Raw genomic sequence first — 22,269 nt, 5'->3', positions numbered from 1 at the left:
ATGTGCAGCATGTGGGGAAGAAGCTGGGGGGGAAAGAGAGACCATCAGAGAATGGACTACTGGGCACAAAGCCAGCAATGAGATGTCATGGCTTCTATCATTCTGGGATGGCCATCATCTTAGGAGATGGGTCTATGTCTCAGAGCCATGATGGGAAGAGTTCCCTCCATCGAGAGATCTGAACTACCAGGAGTAACACCCAATATCTGACAATTTCCCCAATGCTACAAAAGACTCTCCTTGTCCTTGGGCATTTCTGTCCTGGCTTCTTCAACTCCAGGTTTACCAGAATGATACCTGCATTCCAACGTTCTAATGAACACTCTAGAATTGATGGTCCGGTTCTGCTCCTTGGACATTTGGCTATATAGGTTTTGGAACAAGATTTTGTAAATGACTAATGAGTTTTATTTTATTTACATTTATTTTACTAGTAAATAATTTCATTGGGTGGCATTGGGTGACTTAAAGTGAGTCTGGGTGGCTTACAGGATGATAAAATAATTTTAGGAATGATTAAACGATTTGTACCACAACAGAGTGCAATTCTACTGGTTCTCTCTAACTGCAGTCCAAGAATGGAGAAAACATTGAGCCAATGAAGACATGAAGAAGTCAGTTCCTGCCCTGGTTTGTCGCTTCACTTCACTGTCCAATGAGGCAGGAAAGGATAATGAGAACCAGTTTCATTCCAGGCTAGAAAGCAGGAGGCTGTGGATTCAAGTCCCACTTTAGCCATGAAAGCAGCTGGGTGACCTTGGGCCAGTCCCTCTCTCTCGTGCCCCAACTCACAAGGGTTTGTTCTTGTGGGGAAAATAGGAGGAGGAAAGTGCATGGGATATGTTTGCCATCTTGGGTTACTTGTGGAAATAACAAAGGAGGAATACAAACAAACAAACAAATAAATAAATTTCAGACCAGGAAACCATTCATCATTGTCTCATCAGTAACTGAGTTTAAACATGGTTGGAATAAACACATGTCAATCATCCAACAACAATTTTAAAAAATATGATAAAAAAAATGTAAAAAAATTAAAAAGAAAACAAAAACAAAACACTCAAAATGTTTAAAAATATGTCTAGCAAATATTGGAACTGTAACCAAAAAACGGGCACATATTACCATATGAGTTGGACCTGTGTTCAAGCAAAAAGATTTGGGGCAAAAATACATAAGTGTTTAGAAAAGGTGATAGGAAAACATGTAGATTTTAAACCTGAACTTTTTCTATTAGATATATAGCATCAGAAAAATGTGATAAACAAAATGTATACCTATATTTAATATGTCATGCAACTGCAGCGAGGATTATATTTGCACAACATTGGAAAAATGAAGAAATACCACCAGGCAAAGAGATAATTAAGAAGACACTGGATTGTGCAGAAATGGACCGACTTACACTGAAGATGAAACAGAAAGAAGAAGACACAGAATATTATCCAATATGGAACTTATTCTATCCAGGGGTGGAAAAAAGGGCTGGAGATGAAGAACGCAATCTGTACTGCTAAGCAAATAAAATAACCCAGACCACAGGATGTTTATTAAGCACTAGCACAGTGTAAACAATAGAAAATTCATTTTAAAAAACACTCCAAGGGCAGGTTAGGTGGGCTGCTCGGTCTTTTTCCACTCTCAGGACACTCTGAGACCAGCTGTGGGTGCTGAGCGTGGGAGAGGCTGCTTTCCCCCAACAAGCTTTCATTTCTGCGGCACCATCTCATGGATACGCTGACTCTGGGCAGCCAAACAACAAATGGCAAATGAAACAAAGGCGGCTTAACCCATAGAAACACAAACCAAGGTTGAAACGAACACGTAGGTCGGATTCAGACCACATACTGAGGGAAACTGGGCTGGTTCTGCCAATATGCCCACTGGGGCTATAACTTACCCGTTGATGCTTCATGCACAAAAGAACCCAGATTGTCATCTGGCACTGACTTGACACCTCCTGCCTGGAATGGCCACTGCGGGAAACTCCATAAAACACTAAAGGCCAGTGGTGGGAGTCAAAAAAATTTATTACCGGTTCTGTGGGTGTGGCTTGGGTGGGTGTGGGAAGGATATACTGCAAAATCCCCCTTCCCTCCCCACCCCACTAACCTGTTTTCCAGCTCCTTTCCCCTATGCAGGGCAACCAAAAAAGACCCAGCTGATCAACTGGGACTCGATGGGAGGCAGAGAAGAGATGGAGTTGGTGGGGCCATTCAGAGGTGGGATTGGCCAGTTCTCCGAACTACTCAAACTTTCCACTACCAGTTCTCCAGAACTGGTCAGAAACAGCTAAATAACCACCTTTGCTGAAGGCCTTCCAGAACCTTATAAGAAGGTCTTTTCCATCACACTCATAGGGACAAGAGGTTTGGTTTACTTCTCTTCTCCTGCCCACAAGCTCACGTTCAACAAAAGATTAAACTTAATTTGTATTATTTTTAATAACTCTTGTTTTAATCTGTTCTCAGATACACTGGTACAGATATTTAATCAGTGATTCAACTAATACATAAAGGAACTCTCTATTGGATTGGATAACAACATGCCAGAGATTACCTGCCATGGCTGGACATTGGAGATCCTCTTTCCAATCCTCATCATGGCTGGTCTCATTCCTGATCCATGAATTGCGTGTAAGGCATGTGCCACAGCATGAACAGCATTGTAGATGTTGTAACTTTCACCCGTCATGCTTGTTTCAAACACGTAAGATGGTAGATTCTGTAAATTCTCTTGTCCCGTACAATGTCTTTCAAACCTGCCTGGTTCATGGAACCTGCACTTAAAGACCCTCTCCCACCATAGTGGGAGGAAAACGTCCCCTTGTGGGTTCAAGGGGTCTAAAGACAGGAGAAAACGGCTGAATTCTGAGACATCCCCAGTGTGGTCCCTAAAATGCAAAGCTCCATGCAAGAGCTTTAAAATTCGCAAATGATGTAGATATCCAATCGCACCAAATGTCCAATGGGAAGTTATTATCCACACTTTCCAAAATGGTGACTTTTTAGATAGTAAATCATGATACAAACGGAACAAGAATTGTGAAACATTTCCAAAGTCTCCAAAGAGAATAACCACTTCAGCTTTAAATAAAGTTTTCAGAAGGGCATTTAAATCCAACCTTGCAATATTATTAGAAATGAACAGGTTGCAGAAGGCCAGGCAGATCTCCTTCTCCTTCAGCATTGGCACCAGAGAGGAGAGGAAACGTTCTCCATTGTCCCCTTCAGGGGCCACCAGCCCAACCCAGTTCCACTGGAAATGCAGGAGCAGCTGGACTAAACCCTCATACTGGGGAAATTCATCAGGGTTAATCCGGAAGGAGGAAGGATAAACGCTTCTGTCTTCCTGAGAGAAGTCAAAGCCAACACCGAGCTGGAGAAAGTGAGATGCTTCTATCAACGTAAGAATCTGTGGTGATTTTAGGGGTCACCATTGTTTGCTTTCTCAGTTTCTTGTCCCACCAACCAACCTGACTCACCTTGAGTAGAAAGCTTAAGCTTCTTCCTTTCTTAGGAAGAGCCACCAGTTGACATATTTTGCCTGGCTGTGCCAGTCAGAAGATAGGAGAACAAACCTTCCACCTGGTAAAAAGGATAAACTGTGCAGAAAAGGTAGCTACACTTTTATGAAGAATAGGTTAGGATGGAACCACTCTGGGAAAGTGTAGCATTCAGAGTTATTTCATTATCCATCTCTTGGGGTTAGATTAAAACTTATCTTCACACACAAAATATAAAAACCTACATGATGGATTCTCTAAGTCATGTAATCCTGAGGTGCCCCACATTTGGCTTCTGTTGTCCCAAAGGTTCTTTTTCCAAAAGGCAGCTGGACTTTTCTTGTTTCATTCCTTGAATGAAAACATTTTGCTTCTCATCCAAGAAGCTTCTTCAGTTCTGGCTGAATGGTGGAGAACCTTGCAGTCATCTGGTCATTAGCACTCTTTCTGAGGGTCATTGAGGCCACTTGGAAATTCTTCTGTGCTCTCAGGATCATCTTAATAGTGAAAATGGACATGGAACCAACCTTCTTGGAACTGCTGAAAGGACTGTGTAGTAAACAAGAGAGGGCGATGGCATATCCCTCCTGCTCTGTTGACCAAGGGCTGTTCAATATTAAAGTAGGTGGCCCCTTTGACCCCTCTTTCAAACCAACAGTCCTCTCTGTCCAGAATGTGGACTTGGCTGTCTTCAAAAGAGCAGCCTTTGCCTTTCTAATGCAGATGGACTGCTGAATCCTGTCCTGATTGGTTTGTTCCCCTAGATTGTGCCATGCGCTTGTGAAGTATGTAGAAGTAGAAGATGGCGGCGCCCAACTAGGAAGGTGAGGCTCTCTCTCCTGGAGCACTATCACCCTATAAAGCCACCGCCTGCACCAGAAATCACCTTCAAAGCTACCACCTGCGCCAGAAACCGTGAGTAAACTGGAGCCCACCCCAAAAAATAAAAATAAAAAACGCTGGATTCCGAAGCCCTGGAGCCCTTATCAAGCCAGCGGAGCTCCTGCTAGCAGGAGCGCTGAATTCCAAAAACGTAACAACACTGAATTCCAGAGCCCTCCCCAGAGAAGCAGAGCTCCTTCCCTCGATCCCTATTAACCACACCGGTGGAACTCAAGCGAGCTGGAGCCAGTGGAGCACAAACAACGCACCTTCATTTAAATCCCACACACAGCTAATCGGAGAATCTTCCACGCCAGACAACGTGTCTCATTTCAAATCCCCCAGACAAGTTTCCCCGGAGCCAGTGGCTAGCTGGCAGGGACAAACAAAGAGGGAGGAGAGAGAGACCAAGACTTGAGGAGAAGCGGAGAGAGATAAGAGCCTGGACGAGCTGTAATTTATGAGTGTGTGATTCGGACACTTACAGAGAGACTGATTTTGAGCCATTCAATGAGCTGTGACTGGTGGGCAGTGTGATTTTAAGCTGCAGAGAAAGAGACGGAACTGACAGAGGGTGTGATTCTGAACGGCTGTTAATTATGGAGAACTGAGGTCCATTAAATCACCAAAAATCAATCACTTTGAAGCCATTTCAAACAATAAGAAACCACATGCCTTCCACATCTACCTCACCAAGATCAATCCTAGTAGAAAATCACTCCAATTTCTGCAGTGGAATTTTCCTTGGAAAGTTGAACTCTAAGAAGGAAAATAGCTGCGATTAACTCTGGCATTACTACCAGATTTAGTTGGAAGTAAATGACAAATCGGATAAGTAAACCCAAGCCACGTGACTGTATTTTCTCCTACTACTCAACTTGAACAGCTTAGGAAAGTTTTTCACTGTTTCAAAAACCCTTTGAGCATCGTATTACAGTCTTGTTTACAGAGTAATAGCAATCTACTATTACAAAGAGCAACAATTTCCTCTCAGTCAACAACAGCATTAACCCTTTCCTTGCAGACTCTTAATACTACCTCATTACTTTAATCAAACACTGATTAACTCAATACCTCAAAACTTACAACTTTTCTACCTCATCACCTATATCTACGGTTAGATAATCAATTTCTATAAAATATTTTATTAATGGTTCAATTGATTTATGGTCCTAATTGTTTAGTGTGACTAGGGTATTTAGTGCAAATAGTGTTATTACTGACTAGTTGAAAAGATCAATATGCATGTAATTTTAATTGAATAGTAAAATCAATGATTTAGTGAATTTAAATGAACAGTGTGATTAATGATTAGTGTAATTAATTGATTAGTGTTTAGAATATTTAATTGATTAGGCTGATTGTTGCCCAGAAATATTATCTGACTAGAGAGATTACTGCAATTGATGATTGATTGGTGTGATATTGTTCCATTAATTAATTTAATCAACGTACCATCTTAACAAACCTACCATGACAAGAAAAAAATCCTATGCCAAAGCACTACCTACAGAAAACATAATCCCCACCAATGATCCACAAGACTCCTGCACATGCCTTAAATGCTACAAAAATCTAAAGGATAATGAAAACTCCATCAAATGTTCTCTGTGTAAGAAATACACTCATCATGACTGCTTGGGATTAACCGAGCAATTTATTCAATACCTGGAATCATCCAATGAGTTTCCATATTACTGCAATTCATGCAAACCCAAACTGAATCTGTTGGAAAGAATTGATACCATTGAAACCATAGTAGCATCCCTGGACGCCGTAAAAGAAAGAATATCCAACCTTGAAAAAAAAGAAACAACGCAAAAAACCTGAACTTCCAATAGCTACAAACCACATCTCTACCCAACAACCACAACCCAATCCAAAACCCAATCCACAAATAAACACAACCCAGACAAATATTGACATCCCAATCCTCATCAGAGAAGCTGTTGAGCGTGAACGGAAACGTCCAAACGCCATCTTATTTGGTCTAGAGGTCACCAATAACAATGATGACATCACAACTGTCCGAAACATCATCAGGGATTATCAAACATCAACCATCTCCGCTGATGAAATACTTGACATTTCACGCATTGGCCGAGAGCTCAATAACAGTGACGGCTCTGTAGCCCCACGCCTGTGCAGAGTCATTTGCAAAAATGAAACAAGCAAACGTAAATTCATTTATACTATAAACTCACTCGCCAAAACCAACACCAACCATAAGAACCTCCGTTGCCGCCCTGACCTAACCATACAGCAACGTGCCCGCTCCCGTACTCCGCATTGAACTCAAAAACCGTCTAGACAATGGAGAAGGACCTGTACATTGACTACCATGCTGACTGTATCAAAAGTAAGCCACGCAACCCAATATTCAGCTTTTACCCTCAACCACAACCCTACCTCAACCGATCCACCATCACCCAAGACTAGGCACGCACGCCCCCAACTACCTCAATTCCAACTACTGCCGGCCTTAAATGCAAACTACTCAATGCAAGAAGCCTCGTGAATAAAATACCTGAATTTCTCATCCTCCTAAATATGGCTAACTTCGACATTATATTTGTCTGTGAAACATGGCTCAATGCATCTCTCCCGACTCCATTACCACAGTAAGAGACTATCATGTTTACCGATCAGATCGTGAAAATCGTCGAGGAGGTGGTGTTGCTATCTTCTATAAAAATCCTTACATCTAAAAATATCCAAGTTACCCAGGAGCTTGCTCTTCCTGAGACCATCATCTGTGAACTATCCTTAAATATCACAATTCGATTCTTACTATGTTACAGAGCACCTGATTATGACATCGAACATGTAAACAAGCTAAATACATTACTAACATGGGCTGCATCCTGCCCATACCCTTTTATCTTTCTTGGTGATTTCAATCTACCTCATATTGACTGGACCCTAAATGATTGTACAACTGAAATCATACACACAACCTTCTACAATGCTATTACAAATCTGGGACTGGAACAACTAGTAACCAACAACACTAGACTAAACAACTGCCTCGATCTCATCTTCTGCAATAGTTTGAATTTAATTTACGGAATACAAACTAAAGAACCCTTTTCCAGTAGTGACCACAAATATGATTGACTTTTGTCTCAACATACGTCCACACAAAAATCACCACAATGATGTAATTCCCAATTGTAACTTCAAAAAGGCAACTATGATCTTATACACAACGATATCTCATCCCTTGATTGGCAATCTCTATTCACTGGATGCAATACTGTTGAAGACCATTACAACATATTTTTACTTGAAGTCAAAAGAGTCATCAAACTATATGTACCAACAACAACTCCCAAAACAAAACAAAAATGCAGATTACCCATATCAATAAGGAAACTTCAATCCAAAAAGAGATCACTCTGGCGGAAAAACAAATCTGGTCACGCTGCCAATTTCAAAAACCGATACAAAAATTTATGCCACCAGATAAAGACCGAATGCACCAATTATCACATTAAACAAGAGGAAAACCTTCTAAGCACCAATTCCACCCGTGCTTTTTACAATTTTGTAAACAACAAACTAAAAGACTCAAGGTCCATCCCTCCCTTGATAGGACCTGATGGTAAAGACTGCAACGACGACACCATTAAAGCCAACATCTTTAACACATTCTTCGGCTCAGTATTTGTAAACAGCAATGGATCATGCCCAGTATTTCCTAGCCGCACTGACAGATAACAACAATGATCTAATACATATCGATTTCACAGAAGACAATGTTGAAAAAGCACTACGCAACCTAAAACCATCTCTATCTATTGGACCGGATGGAATATGTGCCTACTTCTTAAGAAAGCTATCCACTGCCATAGCCAAACCTCTAAGCATAATCTTGAAAAGTCTTTCAGAACCAGCTCCTTGCCTAACCTATGGTCACAAGCCACAGTCATCCCCATCTTCAAAAAGGGAGACCCAAGCCTAGTTGAAAATTACAGGCCAATCTCCTTATGCTGCGCCACCTGTAAAGTCATGGAATCAATTATTAACCAATCCATCATCCTTCACTTAGAGACAAATAACCTACTCTCCAATAAACAATTTGGTTTCAGAAAAAAACTATCCTGTAATCTGCAACTCTTACACTGCAAAAACATATGGACGACACAACTCGACCAGGGCAAAGCAATAGACGCAATCTACATAGACTTCTGTAAAGCCTTTGATTCAGTGGTACACAACAAACTACTCCTAAAAATAAAATGCTATGGTATCTCTGGACAACTGAATAACTGGATAGAAGCATTCCTGTCAAACAGACAACAAATGGTCAAAATCGAGCGTACTATCAAATCCAGTACCTGTCAATAGTGGTGTTCCCCAAGGCAGTGTTCTAGGACTAACTCTCTTCATACTCTACATAAACGACCTCTGTGACCATATTAAGAGCAATTGCGTTCTCTTCGCTGATGATGTAACGCTGTTCAATACCACAGACAATACTGCTACCCTACAAAAAGATCTTGACTATGTATCAGAATGGTCAAACAAATGGCAACTTCAAATCTCAACAAATAAATGCTCTGTCTTACATATTGGCAAAAAAAATCAGAAAATAAAATACAAGCTGAATAGTCAAGATCTTGTTGATGACTCAAGCTCTGTAAAGGACCTTGGAATACTCACCTCTAATGATCTAAGTGCTAGAGCCCACTGCAACTACATAGCCAAAAAGGCATTAAGAGTTGTTAACCTAATCCTACGTAGCTTTTTCTCTGGTAATATCACACTACTAACCAGAGCATACAAAACATTTGCTAGACCAATACTCGAATACAGTTCATCAGTCTGGAACCCACACTACGTATCTGATATTAGCACAATTGAGAAAGTCCAGAAATATTTCACAAGAAGAGTTCTCCACTCCTCTACTCGTTGTAGAATACCTTATGCCACCAGACTTGAAATTCTAGAACTTGAAAACCTTGAATTACGCCATCTTCGGTCTGACTTAAGCATGGTATATAAAATCATACATTGCAATGTCCTACCTGTCAATGAATACTTCAGCTTCAACCATAACAACACAAGAGCACACAATAGATACAAACTCAAAGTAAACCGCACCAAACTTGATTGCAGGAAATACGACTTCAGCAATAGAGTGGTCAATGTCTGGAATACTCTACCCGACTCTGTAGTTTCTTCCCCAAACCCCAAAAACTTTAACCTTAGACTGTCTACTATTGACCTCACCCCTTTCCTAAGAGGCCTGTAGGGGGCGTGCATAAGCGCACCAACGTGCCTACCGTCCCTGTCCTATTGTTTCTCTTATTGTTTCTCTTATTCTTTTATTTTTCTTATATGTACCCATTTCATGTATTCACAACTATGTATACATTTATACTTATTATCTTGTAAACAATTGGCAAATCAAATAAATAAATAAATAAATAAATAAATAAATAAAGTGGCTGTTTTGTTTCCCCAATGTCCAGATCTGCACATGTCTCTATTGCATTCTGCTGCATACAACAAATTGCTCAATTTGTGTCTTGAGTGTTTTATCCTTGAGGTGGATAACTTTCTGCCTTAATGTATTATTGGGTTTAAGGTATGTTGCTTGAAAATCAACCAACTGGCAGAAAGTCAAAATAGGGAACTGCTTGTCTAATCCTGCGTCAGTTAACAGTGGTGTTCTGCAAGGCAGCATTTTCAGACCCAAACTTTTCTTGCTCTATATCAACAATTTATGTGATCAGCTTAAAAGCAATTGTGTCCTCTTTGGCCATGATGTCAAGTTATTTATTCTATTTATAAAATTATTTGTGAAGTGATCTCAACTATGTGTCTGAATGGTCATCTATTTGGCGAGTTCAAATGTTGATCAATAAATGCTCTATCTTACATATTGGTCAATGTAATCAAAATGTTAAGTATAAGGTAGGTGGTATCGAACTAGCAGATGATCCTCACTTTGTTAAGGACCTAGGTGTACTTATCTCTGATGATCTATGCTCCAAAGTTCATTGTAACAGCATTGCTAGAAAAGCACTAAGAGTTGTTAAATTAATTCTATGAAGTTTCTTTTCTGGAAACACTGTATTGCTAACCAGAGTTTATACAACTTGTGCCTGACCAGTCTTGGAGTACTGTTCAACTCTTTGGAATCCCTACCATATATCTGATATTAGCACAATCCAGCGGGTTCAGAAGTACTTTACAGGAAAACTTTTGCATTCTTCAGTACGTAATTGAATTCCCTACGCTACTAGGCTCAAAATTCTTGGTTTGGATAACATGGAACTGCATCGCTTGCAGTCTGACTTAGGTATTGCATATAAAATTGTATGTAGTAATTTTACCTGCAAATGACTTTTTCTGTTTTAATCGGAATAATACACGTGCAAATAACTGTTTTAAACTCAATGTAAACCGTTCTAAACTTGACTGTAAAAAAATATGATTTTTGTAGTAGAAGCGCACCAACATGCCTACCGTCCTTGTCCTATTGTTTCTTTTATTTTTCTTATATGTATCTATGTATTCATAACTATGTTTTTACTTATACCTATTATCTTGTAAGCAATTGACAAACCAAATTAAAAAAAAATAATAAAGTCTGGAATGCTCTACCTGATTCAGTTGTCTCAGCTACAAATTTTCACAGTTTTAGTCACAAATTGACTTCTGTGGACCTCGCTTCATATTTAAGGTGTCCATAAAGGGGGCATCATAAGTGCACTAAAGTGCCTATCATGCTTTTCATTTTATTTTTATATTATTCATGTTTTCATCTTTGTTTGACAAATAATAAATAAATAAATAAATCCCCCTGAGTTTTGCATATATTCTTGTATGGGATGACAACATGCTCTGTTTGTTTTTCTCATCTTTGTCTGTTTTGGAGAAGCTCCTACTGGTTCTTTTTCTGGATTTGAGGAAGGCCAGGTTGGGATATCCACAAGCTCTGTGCATTTCCTTGATTCTTAAAGCCCTCAGCACTTGTGGCTTCTAGGATGAGAAGTCAAACATATTCAAGGAAAAAATACCAGTTACCTTTAGAAAAGCACCTTGGGGACAACCATGACCTGCACTGAGACTCTGCATGGACTTCATGTGTTTCCATTGTTTGTCTACCCCATAATGCCTCCAATGGAGCCCCCTTATCTGTGGGACCTTGAAGAGGCTGAAGATGGAAGCCATCAGCCTTGAGGATTTGGGGTTGAGACCCCCAATGACAGAGAGTAGAGGGTGCTGCCTGTCACATTTGTAACCTGGGACCATTCGGCCTTGAAATCCTCCTCTCCAACTTGTGATTGTCGTAGATGTGGTAACCAAGGGTGACGTTGAGCAGGAGAACCAGATCCTTGTTGACCTCTCCGACTGCAAACACCAAGGCCAGGAACTGCTGGTAGTTCTTGCTTATGACGCTATTGTGAGAAAAAAACCTTCTCTTAATGGAATGGAACAGAACAGAATGTGGAATAGAAGGGGTGTTCTATGGAGCAGCAAGTCCCAGGTTCCACAAGGCTTATTTATGAAGGGTCTTCTCTGATTAAAAATTGATAGTTTTATGAGAAAGCAGAAAAGGATCACAGACCATGTTATACCCTTCTGTCCTCCCTCCCTTTTTCACTTTTTCCTCCAGTGGTTCCAATCCTTCCCAGTCGCTCCTCTTCCACCCTGGTTAATTTGAGTCTCTCTTGGAAAAGCTTTTTCAGGTCTGGTAACCATTTCTAAGCAGAAGTGCTCAGATTTCCTGAAGGCCATGATTCATGAGCTCTGCGGATTCCAACACTGGGTTTTATCATTTTTACAGTGCCCCACCCTGGAAAAGCTTTGAGCTTCTCCTTGTGTCTTCCAGCACGACTTTCAGTCCAAGTTCATATCATAAGTCAGCTACTGAATTAGACCAACACCAGATCTAAGGGGTTGTCCCTCCTTACAACTTATGTTATCCTGATGAAGAGTTCTGGAAAGGTTGAGAATTCTAGCTTATTTTGTGAATTTTTACTGAGAAAAGTACAAAGATCTCAACTACACTAGGAAATTGCAAACCTCACTAGAACAAGAGTTTCCTAGGAGAATCCCTAAGCCCCAAACAAAGGAAATAATGATCTAAGCCTCCAGGTGAAACTTACTCCTTTCCGAAAACACGTGAGAATAGGCTTCCTTCATAGCCTTGAAAATTGAAGGCATCAAAGGTTTGCAGGTTCAAATTCCCACCAATGATGAAGTCACCGGACCTGTAATAGTCCCATTGTTCTGGGGTCTGGAAAGGGTTGGTCAACACACAGACTCTTTGCTTCCCCTGAGTAGAAGTTGGAGGCAGGAGCCAGAAGAGAAGCAGCAATGGGAAAAGAGCCATTCTTCTCACCTTCCCTCCTAGATCAGAAATCAAGGTTTGTGTAAAAGTTAAATTGCAGGTGGCACTTGAAATCTCCCCAGAACTTTGGCACAATAGAGACAGTCATGCCACCTGGATGGCCTTGGGGCAAATTTATGTCACCCACGCTTCCTCTTACCTGTGTTTGGGCTGTGACCGAAGAGAAAAACCCAGGAGTTAGTTCCTTGCAAGACAAGGAAAGATGTTACTTTTGCCACCTCTGGAGAAACCGGAGCATGCTTCTTGAAACGGATTTTGATCTTGGAAAGATTTTTATCTAGGTAGAAATCCACAGGGGATACATGAAGCATTACTGTTCTTCTGATAATTGCAAGGAAAAGCAACTTTCTATCACTTCTCTACCTACACCAGAAAGGGGAAAACATGTTTGTGCTTCTTTTGGTTAATCCCCATAGCAAATGAACCTGCAAGCCAAGAGGAAGGAGGGCGTGTGGCCTAAATATCAAGCATACAATTATGCATTTATGATTTATTCAGAGAGCATGAGCACTAATGGGGCATGGTGGCCAACTTGACATGGGACCATTCAACAATTCAATGTAATCATTTAAAATAATTAAAACATTATTTTCATTTTGGTCATTCCTATTTCATTCTGACTTCCTTTTTCATCCTTTCTTTCATGATTCTATTCCACCATTTCTTTGATGTTAGTGTAACTCTTGTCCCTCGAAGAATTGGCCACAGTGAGTTGTCCTAGATTCTACACCTATTGTTTTGTAAGTCTTCAGTGCTATTGCTATTATGTTGGCAATCCTATTTTGATCAACAGCCCCACGAAAAAGGGCTGCTGAGTTTTGTCCAAACAACTCCCTTCTATTTTGAAGCCACAATGTTCTTCTTCTGCCTGGACCTCATTTGCTTTCAATCTTTCCCTGGAGGATGAAGTGAAGGAGGCCGTATTTTTCCAGGTGTTGCATCACATGCCCATGTTGTCATCCCATACAAGAATAGATGCAAAACTCAGGAGGATTTTAATCCAACACAAGATAGCAATAGCAATAGCACTTAGACAAATTGCAGGCAGCTGGCAGTCAGCAGAAGCAGCCTGCATTACTGCATTCTAACCACAGGGAGAGGAGAGGAGAGGAGAGGAGAGGAGAGGAGAGGAGAGGAGAGAGAGAAGAGAAGAGAAGAGAGAGAGAGAAGAGAAGAGAGAGAGAGAAGAGAAGAGAGAAGAGAAGAGAAAGGAAGGAAGGGAAGGAAGGAAGGAAGGAAGGAAGGAAGGCCAATAGCAATAGCACTTAAGACTTATATACCACTTCACAGTGGTTTACAGCCCTCTCAAAGCAGTTTACAGAGTCAGTCTCTTGCCCCCAACAATCTGGGTCCTCATTTTACCCATCTAGGAAAGATGGAAGGCTGAGTTCAACCTGGAGCCTGGTGAGATTTGAACTGCCAAATTGCAGACAGCTGACAGTCAGCAGAAGCAGCCTGCAGTACTGCACTCTGGCCACTGTGCCACTGATCATGATTGCCAACATCTGACGATGGGAATAGAAGAAGAAGGGTCATTTTATGTATACAACTGGATTAATAGCTTTTTTATGTTGTAATGACGAGGCAGTCGAGTTGTTTGATCATGAACAACTGAATCATGATGATCTTTATTGGAGTATAGTCTTGCATTTATATACATTTTTAGTTATCCTCCATCATTGGTTAACTTTGGTTACTGTTTAACTTTGGTTACTGTTTAGTACAGTAATCCATACAATTAATTATCTCTAGTTAAAGTCTAACATATGTTTACTTCCCCTCTCTAATCCTCCTTTATCCATAGATTAGTGACTTTGTTTGCCTGAGTTGTATTTGCTTGGAAACATTCTTTATCTGAGGTTTGCCATCCGATATTGGAATATTCCTGCAATTACAACTCTACAACTGGTCTGTTGCTCAGTGGTCCAAAGTCCTCTTTTCTGATGAGAGCAACTTTTCCTTCTCATTTGGAAACCAAAGACCCAGAGTCTGGAGGAAGAATGGAGAGGCACACACTGCAAGATGCTTGAAGTCCAGTGTGAAGTTTCCATAATCTGTGTTGATTTGGGGAGACATGTCATCTGCTGCTGTTGGTCCACTGTGCTTCATTAAGTCCAGGGTCAACGCAGCCATCTACCAGGAGATTTTGGAGCACTTCATGCTTCCTTCCACAGATGAGCTTTATGGGGATGCTGACTTTGTTTTACAGCAGGACTTGGCACCTGCCCACACTGCCAAAAGCACCAAAACCTGGTTCAATGACCATGGGAGTACTGTGCTTGATTGGCCAGCAAACTCACCTGACCTGAACCCCCTAGAGAATCTATGGGGCATTGCCAAGAGAAGGATGAGAGACATGAGACCGACCAATGCAGAAGAGCTGAAGGCCGCTATTGAAGCATCCTGGTCTTCCATAACACCTCAGCAGTGCCACAGGTTGATGGCTTCCATGCCACGCCGCATTGAGGCAATAATTGCTGCAAAAGGGGGCCAAAACAAGTACTGAGTACATATGCATGCTTATACTTTTCAGAGGTCCAATATTGTTCTATGTACAATCCTTGTTTTATTGATTGCATGTAATATTCTAATTTTCTGAGATTGTGGATTTGGGGTTTCCATGAGCTGTAACCATAATCATTTCAATTATGACAAATCATGGCTTGAACTATCTTGCTTTGCATATAATGAGTCTATCTCATATATTAGTTTCAGCTTTTAGGTTGCATTCCTGAAATAAATGAACTTTTGCACAATATTCTAATTTTTTGAGTTTTACCTGTATTCATTAATTCTCAGCAGAATGTCACAGTTTATAAATCAAACTCCCCCACAGACCAATTTTCCTGCTCCTCAGCAATTTAATGCATGGTAGTTGCAGTGCATAACTTATGTATTCCTACCAACCTTTCCTCCTCTCTTTTGCATCTCATTGGGACAAGCAGATACTAATCTATATATATATAAGCGAAATGCCACTCATGCATCATCACAAAATCTCCAGAACCATAAAGCCTACAAACTTGAAATTTGGCATGTATGTTCCTCTTGGCTTCTAGGGGCTCACTAAGAAAGGATTTTTCAAAATGACCATCAGAGCATTTAGAGTATTTCCTATATTGTTATTATTAACACGCTCTGATGCTAAGGAGTTCTACTCCCCCTCCCCACCTGAAAAGAAATCTGTTCCAAATGCAAAACACAAGCAGAGGAGTATCAGTTTCAGTTTCACAACACCAAGCAGCTTTAATACAGAACAGTTGAGCTAAGCCACACCCAGGCTCGTTGCTGTCTCATCCCTGCTCACACAGCAAATACCATTTCAGTTTCCAAACAGCCCTCAACTCTCTCACACACTGACAAGACGCTAGTCAGATGAATACCGATGGATGCTGGTAGGCAGAGGCACAATTTTTTTCCTCCTTCTTTTCCTCCCCAAAAACTAAGCCCGACCACATAGTTTCGTAAGGAAGAACGGGTATTGAGCTAGTCTTTTCATAAAGGAGGGGAGTGGGAGGCTCAAGCTTTACTATTTATTATTTAAGGGTGTGCCTCTTCTTTCAGAATAACAGAATAACCAACTTGAAAGGGACCCTGGAGGTCTTCTGGTCCAACTTCCAGCTGAATCTGGAGACCCTATACCGATTCAGACCAGTGATTGTCCAATCTCTTTCAGCACTATCATTCACTTACGTCAGGGGTCCCCAACCCCTAGTCCGTGAACCAGCCCCAGTCCACAGCATGGGAAAAACTGGGCCACACAAAGAAGCAAAGCCCCATCCAACAACACACGGCCCCTCCGGTCCATGGAAAAACCCTTCTCCACAGAACCCTGGTGCCCAAAAGGTTGGGGGGTCATTGACCTAGGAAATTGATAGACCTATTGGGAAAATGGGAGACCTGTCTATCAATCTCTGCTAACCTTCCTCTGGGGAAAAATTATTCAAAAAAAGATGTTGAGACTCAAGAAAGAGTGCAGAGAAGAGCAACCAGGATGATTATGGGGCTAGAGGCTAAAACATATGAAGAACGGTTACAGGAACTGGGCCTGGCTAGTCTTGGGAAGAGAAGCACCATGGGAGACAGAATAGCATCTTCCTATATTTGAGGGGCTGCCCCAGAGAGGAGGAGGCAGTCAAGCTATTCTCCCAGGCACCTGAAGGCCAGACAAGGAATAATGGATGGAAACTGACCAAGGAGAGATTCAACCTAGAAATAAGGAGAAGTTTTCTGACAGTGAGAAGAATCAACCCATGGAACAGAAGTTGCCTTCGGAAGTTGTGGGAGCTTCATCCCTGGAAGCTTTCAAGTAAAGACTGGACCGCCATCTCTCAGAAATGGTGTAGGGTCTCCTGCTTGGGTGGGGGGTTGGACTAGATGGCTTACAAGGTCCCTTCCAACTCTGTTAATCTATTAATCAATGAGCAGATTTGAAGTACAAAGCAGAGATATTGACCTAGAGAGCGGTCAGTGCTTTGTGTTTGGACCTCTCTTTCCTTTCTCCCTCCCGTATTAAGTTTCCCTGTAAACCACTTTTCAACAATGCACAGTTGCATGTCCTTTCCTCTCTCTTTCTGTGAATCCTCTCAGCCCAGAACAATGTACAATGTACACATAATGAAAGTAACAAGATTCCTGGCAAACAGATCTATCCAAATTCTGTGGGTATAAATTGGAAATAACACAGTTCACAATTTCTGTCACTCTGAAATGTGCAGAAGGCATTGAAGAGCCCACTGACTCTTGCAAACTGACCAAGACAGCTGGAGATGAACAGATTCTTGTCTCTGGCAAACCTATCATGAAGGATGGATTGCCTTTTTGACCCACCATATTATGCATATAGGGTCATTCAGTTACTAACTATGGGCTGGCCATAGTAGAAAGGAGGCAGTCATGTTACCCTTAAGGGAGGGATAATGCTCATAGCAGATGCAATGAAATCCTTACACAAATATTCTTGATTTCAGATGCAGCTCACTGTGACCCCTGCCCAGAAGACCAATATCCTAACAAGGACAAAGACCATTGCATTGCCAAGAAGATCCACTTCCTTTCCTGTCAAGACACCCTGGGATCTATTTTGGTTTATCTCACTCTTTCGCTCTCTGTGACTACATCTGCAGTTCTAGTGATATTCCTTAGACATCGTGATACTCCAATTGTCAAGGCCAACAACTGAGATCTCACCTATGTCCTCCTGGTCTCCCTCCTGCTCTGCTTCCTCTGCTCCTTCCTCTTCATTGGTCGACCCGGGAACCTCACCTGTCTCCTCCGACAAACTGCCTTTGCCATTCTCTTTTCCCTTGCAGTTTCCTCTGTCTTGGCAAAAACTGTCATGGTGGTTCTGGCCTTCATGGCTACCAAACCGGGGAACAAGACAAGGAAACTCTTAGGAAAGCCACTGATCAAGTCTATTGTCTTAACCTGTCCCCTGGTCCAAGATGTTCTTTGTGTCATTTCGCTGGCAACCTCTCCCCCATTTCCCAACATGGACTTCCACTCCTTGGTAGGAGAAGCCATCTTGGAATGTAATGAAGGCTCAGCTTTGATGTTTTACGCTGTCCTGGCCTACCTGGGTTTTCTTGCCCAGGTCATTTTCACGGTGGCCTTTCTGGCTAGGAAATTGCCCAACAGTTGCTTACACCTACCTCCCCAACTATCTGAGTACCAAAGGGAAGTCCATGGTGCCCATGGAGATCTTCTCCATCTTGGCCTCTGGGGCTGGTCTCTTGGCCTGCATCTTTTCCCCCAAATGCTACATTATCCTATTCAGACCCCAGCTTAATTGTAGAGAAAATATGATTAGAAACAAGAATCTCTGACATGCAGGGACTGTGAAATTTTACTGTGAATTTGGTACATTTTTGCATTTAATGTGATATCTTTAAAGTAAAGAAATGAGCAAGGGCCTTTTTCTTTTAATATTTGGAAAATCAGTGATATGGCTAATCACAAAATATATGTTAATCCCTAACAATCACCCACCCTTTCATTTTTCATTAAGTGAGCTGTCCCCAATGAGGCCCCATGATCAACATGAAAATAAACTTTGAAAATAACTTTGAAATGTGGATAATGATTTCCAGCGGGACATTTTCCCAGGTTATTTATTTTAATTAAAACAACCTTTTAAAAAGGTTGGGCACGTTGTCAGTGCCTTAAAGGTTTGTTTCCATGGATCCCTTTTCTGAGTTCGCTATTATTTCATTGAACAAACTATTAGGGTATTTTTGAAAAAAAAATTCTAGAGTTGAAATGATCCGCATTGTTTTATTCTCTATTAATAGAGAAACATAGTTTATTAATATGTAAGATCATGTGAAGTAAATATTAATGTATATTTTCCTTTGCCTACCATTTCCCTCTTTTTCAACTATAATTATAATTATATATTGTGAGACTAAATGGAATACACCAATCAATCAATCAATAAATAAATCAATCAATCGGAATGATTGATTCATGAGTTGTTCATCATTGAGTGAAAAGGAAGATAAACTTGTATGAGCTTCTCTTGCTTGCTTAATAAACTTACAGATAAAAGAGTGCACACAATACACGATGATGATGTTCAATCATTTTATTTGCTTACATGTAATGGACAGAAACCTTTCAAAATAAAGCTATAACTTTCTACTCTACTGGATCTATTTTGAGAGATTCTAATGGTGGGGGCTAACTTTCCCCCTCCCCCATCTAGCTCTGGGCAGTGCAGTTAATCTCTTTGGGGGAAATTTCTGGATGGCTGAAAGCCTCCCCCTCTGCTCTGGCAGGTACACATTTCATCACATTTCACACATATTTGATTGTTACAGATTAACACAGTTGGAAGGGACCTTTTAGGTCATCTAGTCCAACCCCCATCCCTGCCCAAGCAGGAGACCCTACACCATTTCTGACAAATGGCAGTCCAGCCTCTTCTTGAACAGCCTCCAGTGATGAAGCTCCCACAACTTCCAAAGGCAACTTCTGTTCCATTGGTTGATTGTTCTCACTGTCAGAAAATGCCTCCTTATTTCCAGGTTGAATCTCTCCTTGTTCAGTTTCCATCCATTGTTCCTTGTCTGGCCTTCAGGTACCTTGGAAAATAGCTTGACCCCGTCCTCTCTGTGGCAGCCCCTCTAATATTGGAAGAGTCAGTTTTCAAAGCCATATTCCATGCTGCCACATAGCCTGAGAAAGTGGGAGGGGGTGATTTCAATTGAGTAACTCTACAGAAAGTAAACAAAATAAAATTATTTTCTTAGTTCAAGGTTATTAAGTGTGGCACAGCAGAGAAAAAGGATCTTATACTGAGACAGATTGTGATTGGTCCATGTGATGTGATGATGAGAGAAAAGGGATGGATTGTAGTTTGGGACATTGTGGGAAGCCCGTGAAACTTTAGTTTTGAGATTTCACAGATGTGCCAGATGCTATTCTAATAAACGTACTTTTGAGATTCTGCTTGTCTCAGAGTTACTGATTGGAATGGAGGTTTTCTGAATGCTGACAGGAGGACAGTTATCATGTCAATCATGTCCAATGCTTGGCAATTGCATGAATCAGCTTTCTCCCCTTTTTCTTGTCTTCTTCCAGTGGCTCTGGCCAATGTCCCCTTTGATGGTGTCTCATCACAGTGAATTCTGGTGGCCTCATTTCTTTTTACTGCTGATGGCAAGAATGCCACAAGTCTGAGGAGAAAGCTGATGTAAAATTGAGCATAATCATCCCTTAGAGCAAGATTTGGCCTGACAGTGTGATGATTGACACATTACAATTGTCACTCTAGGAAAGGTTAACCTTTCCTGGTTCAAAGGGTGGGGACTGAAGAATGGCGTAGAGCAAAATAGGGCATCCGAGAGAAGCTCTGGATCCAGTCCTTAGGAAAACCTCCAGCATCAGTCAGAATAATTGGTTTTGAAATACTTATTTAGAATATTGATGACCATTCAAATAACACATTGGGCAGAATACATCTAAGTCATAAAGAAAAGAAGGGGGTGGGAATGTGTGATTATTTTTAAAAAAATCTAACTACCCCATAGCTGAAACACATCATTGGCCAGTTTGTGAAACACCACTAGGATAAAGGCCATGGTGAGTTGCTCCTGGAAATCTCAGAGAGTTTCTAAGTCTAAAAAATTGGAATTCCTCAGAGTACTAAAGAATGTGCATCATGCATATCCTAATATTAAGAGAGGTCAAACCAGGTGATCCCCAAGTTCTTCCAAATCTAAAGCTGCATGATTCTCCAAACACAGTTGTCAAAATCACAGAAAGAAACATACACTTGTGGCTTCACAAATAAGTTTTCCTCTTGCCAAATGCCAAGGACCCCAGAGTTATGGGGGGCAGAGTTATGGGGAACATTTATCTCTCCTGGGATTCATAAAACACTAGTAATTCTTACTTCATCTCAGTGGATTTCCAGAGATGCCTAAGACCTAAAGAGCTTCCACTCAAAACATGTTTATCCACATGCTCTGAATATTATAGCTGAATTCCTTTACAGTTGGAGCTTAGATTAATGTTATACTGAAGCTTTAAAAACTCCACTTGGATCCTCTGAAGTCATCAGAAATCACATTTCCTGCAACACCCTCCTTTGGCTTGTTCTAGGGAAACAAGCTTAGATCATTAGAGATGAGTACTCCAAGATCCTTGACAGAGTTTGGATCATCAACAAGGTCTTGACTATTCAGCCTGTATTTTATTTTCTGATATATTTTTGCCAATATGTAGGACAGAGCATTTATTTGTTGAGATTTGAAGTTGCCATTTGTTTGACCATTTTGATACATAGTCGAGGTCTTTTTGAAGGGTAGCAGTATTGTCTCTGGTATTGAACAGCTTTACATTATCAAGCCAAGAGAATGCAGTTGCTCTTAATATAATCACAGAGGTAATTTATGTAGGGTATGAAGAGAGTTGGTCCTAGAACACTGCCTTGGAGGACACGACTGTTGACAGGTACAGAATTTGATAGGACGCTCCCAATTTTGACCATTTGTTGTCTGTTTGACAGGAATGCCTCTATCCAATTATGCAGTTGTCCAGAGATACTGTAAGATTTTGTTTTAGTAGTAGTTCTAAGGTTAAAGTTTTTGGGGTTTGGGAAGAAACTACAGAGTCAGGTAGAGTATTCCAGACATTGACCACTCTATTGCTGAAGTCGTATTTCCTGCAATCAAGTTTGGTGCGGTTAACTTTGAGTTTGTATCTATTGTGTGCTCTTGTGTTGTTATGGTTGAAGCTGAAGTATTCATTGACAGGTAGGACATTGCAATGTATGATTTTATATACCATGCTTAAATCAGACCGAAGACGGCGTAATTCAAGGTTTTCTAGTTCTAGAACCCTCAAGTCTGGTGGCATAAGGTATTCTACAATGAGTAGAGGAGTGAGAACTCTTCTTGTGAAATATTTCTGGACTTTCTCAATTGTGCTAATATCAGATACGTAATGTGGGTTCCAGACTGATGAACTGTATTCGAGTATTGGTCTAGCAAATGTTTTGTATGCTCTGTTA

The 22,269-nt window shown here is 40.9% G+C and overlaps 2 protein-coding genes across 3 annotated transcripts in view; one reads left to right on the top strand and one right to left on the bottom strand.

The window, feature by feature from the left end:
- The window catches only part of LOC113430109 (vomeronasal type-2 receptor 26-like), a 161,684-nt gene that overhangs the window by 4,341 nt on the left and 135,074 nt on the right, over nt 1-22,269 (bottom strand). For both annotated transcript variants that reach the window (XM_087955051.1, XM_087955058.1), the window contains exon 3: nt 2,560-3,378. In XM_087955051.1, coding sequence (XP_087811177.1) covers nt 2,560-3,378 — 819 coding nt within the window. The remainder of the gene's footprint in view (nt 1-2,559; nt 3,379-22,269) is intronic.
- Nucleotides 1-22,269, top strand: part of RPS28 (ribosomal protein S28) — a 197,842-nt gene that overhangs the window by 120,542 nt on the left and 55,031 nt on the right. The window lies entirely within an intron of this gene.

The sequence above is a fragment of the Notechis scutatus genome, chromosome 1, assembly GCF_049901735.1.
Source record: "Notechis scutatus isolate UNSWTSFEM ecotype Mainland chromosome 1, rNotScu1.2, whole genome shotgun sequence".
NCBI classification, from domain to species: domain Eukaryota; kingdom Metazoa; phylum Chordata; class Lepidosauria; order Squamata; family Elapidae; genus Notechis; species Notechis scutatus.
This window is presented reverse-complemented; position numbering and strand designations above follow the sequence as displayed.